This window comes from Rhinatrema bivittatum, chromosome 1, assembly GCF_901001135.1.
Source record: "Rhinatrema bivittatum chromosome 1, aRhiBiv1.1, whole genome shotgun sequence".
Classification (NCBI taxonomy): Eukaryota; Metazoa; Chordata; class Amphibia; order Gymnophiona; family Rhinatrematidae; genus Rhinatrema; species Rhinatrema bivittatum.
In genome coordinates, this window is record NC_042615.1 from 515,051,336 (window position 1) to 515,058,110 (window position 6,775).

Consider the following 6,775-nt stretch of genomic DNA (forward strand, 5'->3'; position numbering starts at 1 on the left):
GGGAAGCCCGATCCCCCGATAGGTCAATCCGCCCGTGAGCTTTTTCCTTTTGTTAATGATTGTATTATGGAATTTCTGTTTGCATTGGGATTCTTCTTTATTTTCAGATAACACTTCAATCTCTTTCACCAGAACTTCTTCAATATCTAATACAGAGAAGGTGTTTTGTACTTGTGTCACTTGATACAGCGTGTGTCTCCATGTCACAATACTGAAGACAAAAGACAATTTCACATCTGCAACTCAATTAGCAGGTGTAAAAGTGGGCATAAAAGCTTGGTAATTTATGCGCATATACCAACTTATGTGCAGTCTTCTGAGCCCTGTCCCATAATGCCCTTAAAGAGCTTCTTTGTACCCTATAAGGGTTACGTGTCTCACTGCTGGTATGCACAAACAACAGCCATTTCTTTATTAAAAAGGGGTAGATTTTAAAAAGGTGCGTGCGCTACCAGGCGAGCGCACATGTACACCCGATTTTATAACTTGCATGCGCAGGTGCGCATATGTTATAAAATTTGGGGTTGGCGCGCACAAGGGGGTGCACAATTGTTCACCTTACGCACGCCGAGCCGCAGTGCCTTCCCTGTTCCCTCCCAGGCCGCTCCGAAATTGGAGTGGCCTGTGAAGGAGCTTTCCTTTCCCCTAAACTGACCTTCCCACCCCTTCCCCTAATCTTTCCCCCACCAGCCCTACTCTAACCTCCCCCTGTCCTTTGTCTTACCTTTTGCGCCTGCCTCCAGGCAGACTTCCGGCACGCGATTCTCCAACTCAGAGGTAATGGCCGCTCTGTCGGAGTCCTCTGGCCCTGCCCCGGACCGCCCCTTTTGTAAAGCCCTGGGACTTACAAGCGTCCCAGGGCTTTATGTTCGTCGCCGGGCCTTTCTAAAATAGGCCCGGCACACGTAACCCTTTTAAAATCCAGCCCTATGTGTTTTACACACTGAAATATTTTGAAAATTAACCCCTAAAAATTGGTCATTTTGTTGCTTTCAATAACTGTTTTGAAATTTTATATAAAGCATTCACAAATAATAAAAAAAACAAAGCAGATAATGAGAACACAAAAGATATAAGGATGATCACAGCTCAATATGAGAGAGACCATTCATATAATATAATTATAAAACCAAGTATAAGATATAAATTTTAAAACAAGTGGTCAATTTAAAAACCGCTCAGCTTTCAAGCCGCTGAGAAAGCAATTTTCAAACTGCCAGTGTTGCTGCAAAGCCCACAGGACTGCAGAGCTGTGGAGTTTGTACCAACTTTCAAAGGAAAAGTTCATGCATTCTTTCATTTTGGAGAGTGCCAAATGAAAAAGGACCTGCAGAGGTTTGTACCTCCTTTATCTGCAGATCACTTTTCCTGACCAAAACTACGTGTACTATTTTGAAAATCCAAAACTATGCCTGTAATTTTCTCCCATGACCTAACCCTGCCTGTCAATGCCTCCACTATGACGCAGCACAAACTTTTTTTCCCTGAATACAGGATGGATAACATTCAGAAAGGCAATTCATGTGGATAAAGTTCAAAATTTGCCCTCTAAGAAGTCAGTACAGGGCAGCACAAGCAGTGTCCTTTAAGATGCATTGAGTGGAGCAGTCCTGTGGGGGTAGGGTTAGGACAAGGAGTATTAACAGTCTATAGTTTGCTATGCACTGGAAGACTACCTGCAGAAAAAAGGAGCTGCAAATTTCAGCAGTAACGTCTTCCCAGAGCAATTTACAAAGGGAAGGTATATTCTTAATTTCAGTTTGGGAATTGGTGCAAGGTAGGGGGACACAAGGAAAATCTTTTTCATTTTGCTTTATTCATGTTGAGTAGTTATTTTCTACTTGTGCTTAGATTTGATTAATATTTATTTTGTTTTGTTTAAAGAACAAAAAAAACAAAACCCTGGAAGCATAAAAAAAGAAACTGCCCCCACCACCCAGCACCAAAACAGCAAAATCAACCCCCTCCCTCCACATGCCTTCTTCATAAGCTTCTCCCCAGCTGCTCTGTCCCTGTGTGTCTCATTCTGAAAATAGCACCAGGTGGCACCATTTTACTGTACAGCATTCAACATATAGCTGGACATAAAAATGGTGCCAGCCTCAGGGTTACCTAGCAACATTTGCAAAGCAGGACCCAGCAAGTCAGGAATGAGTGGAGATCATTCCTGCTCCTTTCTACTTCACAGATCCCAAGAAGAGGGTAACAGACCTTTGGTGTGTGTGTGTGGTGAGTTGATATTGGGAAGGCTTGGGATGACAGGTCATTTTGCAGTTCTGGTGAGTCTGTTTTTTGTTCATGTTCCAAAATAAGTTAATGAAGGAAAAATACATACAAAAGGGGTGTTCTGTTCATTTAAAAAAAATGCTAATTTTTCATTGAGTTTTTCTTTGCATTTAAAAATAAATGCACATCCCTAGTGCAAAGTCTACAGGTAAATGCACACATCAATGTTGCACCAATGTGGCTAATTTGTTACCAGGTGAGAATGAGTAAAAGCTTAAGGTTCTTTCATTTTTATTTTTTCCAGACATTTTGATATTTTTTCCGTAAAGATTTTCTCCAAGTGTTAATCTGAAGCTCAGAAGTTAATTTGTCAAATTTTATCGCCTGTGACTTTGAGAAGAGAAGTATTCATATCGCTATACTTCAAATGTATTTTCCTTAATTGAATGTTTTCTTAGATTCCTGTGGCAAACGACTAGAAATGGAACAGAGGAACCAGACGGCAGTGACGGAATTTGTTCTCCTGGGCCTCACAGATCGTGAAGAGCTGAGAGGTCTCCTCATTGTAGTGTTCCTGGCCATGTACCTGATGAACCTTCTGGGGAATGGAACCATGATCTTGGTGATTACTGGAAACTCCCAGCTTCATGCCCCCATGTATTTCTTCCTCTGTAACTTGTCCTTTGTAGACATGTGTTTAACCTCAGTCACTGTCCCCAAAATGTTAACCAATCTCATTTGTGACAAGAAGACCATCTCTTTCTCTCAATGTATTACTCAGCAATATTTTTTCCTTCTCTTTGCTGCCACAGAATGTGTTCTTCTTTCAGTCATGGCATATGATCGCTTTGTTGCCATCTGTAATCCACTGCATTATATCACAATAATGAACAAGAGGGTATGGCTAAGCTTGTCAGCAATTTCTTTCATCATTGGATTTTTACATGCTTTGCTACACACACTGTTGGTATACCTGCTCTCCTTTTGCAGCTCCAACAAGGTTCAGAACTTTTTTTGTGATACCACAACACTTCTTCAGCTCTCCTGCACAGACACCTCCATCAATCAGCTGATGATCTTCACAGAGTCCTCACTGGTAGTAATGCTGCCCTTCCTGATTATCCTGACCTCCTACATCCGCATCATCAATACCATCCTGAAGATCCAGTCCACTGGTGGAAGGCATAAGACTTTCTCCACCTGCTCCTCCCATCTCACGGTAGTAATCCTCTTCTATGGCACAGTTATTTTTATGTATTTTAGACCTACTTCCAGCTATTCCTTGGAAAAGGACAAGATGACTAGTGTGGTGTACAATGTGGTGTCTCCCATGCTTAACCCATTCATCTACAGCCTTAGAAATAAGGATGTAAAGATGGCACTGAAGAAAGCCCTACAGACAAAAACATCTTCTTCCATAGGAAGGATACCCAGATTCACAAATTGAAAGATTTTTTTTTTCATCCGAACTGACTTAAAGATTCAAAAAATAGATTGAAGAGACATAAGCTCCATGCTGGCTCTTATTTGCATTTCATTTGAACAGAATGATTCAAGTGTCTTAACCTTCATCCTGTCTCTTTTGCTCTGCTCAGTGTGTCTTCAATTCTTACAAGAAAACCCCACACAATGGCTTCATGTCTTAATGCTAACTGAAATCAGATTTGTACTGGATGAAAAGTGTCAATGTTCTCCACCCATAACTTTCAGGAAATCCATTAACAAAAGCAGCATTAGGGGAGTGTTATTTTTCTAGGTAAATGCACAATGAGTTATGAAAATCACCCATAATTCTGAACACATTTTGCTTGTCTCTACATCATAAATTACATTATGCATAAAACCCACCCAAATACAGTGTATAAGACATACAGCAGCAGGCTAAGAAGAAGGGAAAAAGAATCATAGGTAAAAACCTATCACGCTGATGTTAATGAGAATTTTTGAATTAATTTTAAAAATACTAATCCATTTTTTTGTATGATTTATGACTTCAACTTAATGCACCTACTCAATGTGAGATGTGTTTCAATGAGATAAACTCTATAAAATGAAGTAATGAAATATTAAGTAATGAAATATTAAAAGGAGTTAGAGGAAAGTTTCATACATAAGTGTAGGTGCCCCCGCACCACTACTTTGTGGTGTATATAATCATAAACTCTCCTCCTCCTCCCGTGTGAATTTTTTTTGTATATATATTCAAGCAAAATTTTTCTTCTTTTGCTTTTCTTTATGGTGTCGTAACCTAAAGACTCTGCCGAGGCGAAAGAGTGGGTAAACTTTCAATGCAAGCAATGCATAATAAAGGCTTAACAAACATTAATGCTAGGTAAATCGGTAAAATGAAAATCAGACTTCCCCGTTTGATGTTGGTGTAAAATGTCCGTCTGCTGATAACGGTCCCGACACGAACTATCCGTGTTTCAGATGTCGAATCTTTCCTCAGGGGTGTGCAAATGAATGCTGGACAACCAACTGCTGGGGTCTGAACTTCTCCGTATCGTTGAATTGGGTGTTACTCCATACTCGCCTGCGGTCAGCTAAGAAGAAGGGAAGCCAGAGTTCAGATCCTGTTGATACTCCTTGTGACTTTGGGCAAGTCACTTTACCCTCAATTGCCACAGGTGCAAGCATAGAGCCTGATTTACTAAGACTTTTCTCCCTTTATCTGTCTATGGAGAAAATGCTTAGTAAATGAGACCCTTAGCTTGTAAGCCCTCTGGGGACAGGGACATTCCTGAGCTAGCAATGAAAAGGTGTGAGTTAAATCCAAAATAAATAAATAAAAAATTGTGATTTTTGGAAGTGTTTCTTTCGTACTAGTAATGCTGTGACTCTTGTTTAAAAAAAAAGGTGTCAGTATTTATGTTACATTTTAGTGCCTATTTACATTATTTATTGAGGGAGGGCCTGTAGACAAGTGTGTGTTAGCTAATTCCATTTAGCAAAGAGAAAACAGAGTACTATCACAGATGGATGCTACATTCAAATGCATTTATTATTCTACAATTAATAAATAAATGGTATTGTATTTAATTTATGAAGTCTGAATCTCCTGAAATTGTGTATCTTAGTCCCATGTTTCCTGACCTTTTCCTGCCCCAGGCACACCTTGATTAACAAACTGTTGTGTGGCCTCCAAGGAGCAGGCAGTACATTTATGGAGAGGACTCGTGCGGCCAAAAAAAAAGCAAGGGAGCACTGAAAGCCCCACCAGTCTCTCTTCCAAATTTTAAAGCAAAGGGAGAGAGGGGCAAAGACACAAATTAATCCATCATAATGCATCACTCCCACCAGAGAAGGGAGAAGACAGAGGGTGCGGGCAGTTGCCTTTGTTAGGTACCTTGACTGCCCTAAGTAACAGAGCAGCAGCAGTGAAGGAGCTCTGGCAGCCACTTGAGGCATCTGAGGTAACTAAGAAAACCATCCGCTTCACTCTCCCCTCTCTTGTGGGAGTGCAACAGTAATCTGGGCATTAAGAAACTAAGTCCGGGATTTCATTATGCATTTTTAAAGCCCAGAATACATTTTAACTTCCGATACAGTAAACTAATACTATGCAAATGCATCAAGAATTAGAAAAAGCAACTTGAGTGTAAAATGTGTGTTGCGGGATTGGTGAGGGGGGAGCTGTGGTCTCTGACTGGCCGATCATCACCACTTCTCTGGCAAGGGCACTAAGCAGTACTCCCAGTTTTACCTGCACATTTTACGCAGGCTGCCTTTAAGCCAGCAGTGAGCTGGTACCACAGGGTAGAGCTCCAGAGGTTGCTGCATACAGACTGGGTTTCAGTGCTTTCTTTTATGTTTTGCCGTTCTGTGCTTTATTAATTTATCTACTGAGTTTAATTTCTGCAAGAGATATTATCTGTGATTTGTGCATTAAGATAAATGGAGTTTGCTGGTAGAGGCAGAGGGAAGGGGAAGAAATTTCCCCAAGAGTGTGCAAGAGAGCTTAGGGAGTCAGCAAAATGTGAAAATAAAATAGCAGAGTCTGTACTAGGTATCTGCTCCAGGAAAAACGTGCAGGAGTGCAGCCCAGCTCCTGGTGCCTCCTCAGGCATGCAAGGTGGAAGAAAACTTTATAACGGCAAAGTCGCGGAAGTGTGTGCACAGAGCCTGCAATGAGAGTGCACACTTCTAGCAAGGTTTCAGTTTCAGTTTTGGAAAGAACAGTTAGCCATGAGATGTTGCAGCAAAGTCCTCTTCCCTTTACACCTTTGTGGGACAGTTCTGTTAAATCCAGACACACACAGTATCAACCCCAGGATTGCTAGTTAGGACGGCAGGTACATTTTGATAATGGAAGAAAGAATCAAAGCTCTCGTGACCAGTCTGCCCCGTACCCTGCACTCTCGCTCATGCACTGTAAATGTAAATCATTAAGAGATGTAAAGGAACCTCTTGAGCACAGAGATGATGGCAAGGATAAAGGTACCATTTATGAGTTGAAGGAAAAATTGCATATTTTTCTTAGAAAAAAGGGGATTTAAACTACAAAAACAAGATAGTGAAATTCTGGAAAGACTTGTAGCCAAGGCAAAGG

The 6,775-nt window shown here is 41.0% G+C and overlaps 1 protein-coding gene across 1 annotated transcript; it reads left to right on the top strand.

Moving 5' to 3' along the window:
• The first annotated feature begins 2,707 nt into the window (after positions 1-2,707).
• Positions 2,708-3,673, top strand: LOC115098720 (olfactory receptor 1019-like). The gene has a single exon (XM_029615556.1). The coding sequence runs from the start codon at positions 2,708-2,710 to the stop codon at positions 3,671-3,673; it is 966 nt and encodes a 321-aa protein (XP_029471416.1).
• Positions 3,674-6,775: the final 3,102 nt, after the last annotated feature.

Excerpts from the sequence above, each read along its gene's own strand:
- LOC115098720 (XM_029615556.1), top strand. The coding sequence starts at position 2,708 with ATGGAACAGAGGAACCAGACGGCAGTGACGGAATTTGTTCTCCTGGGC.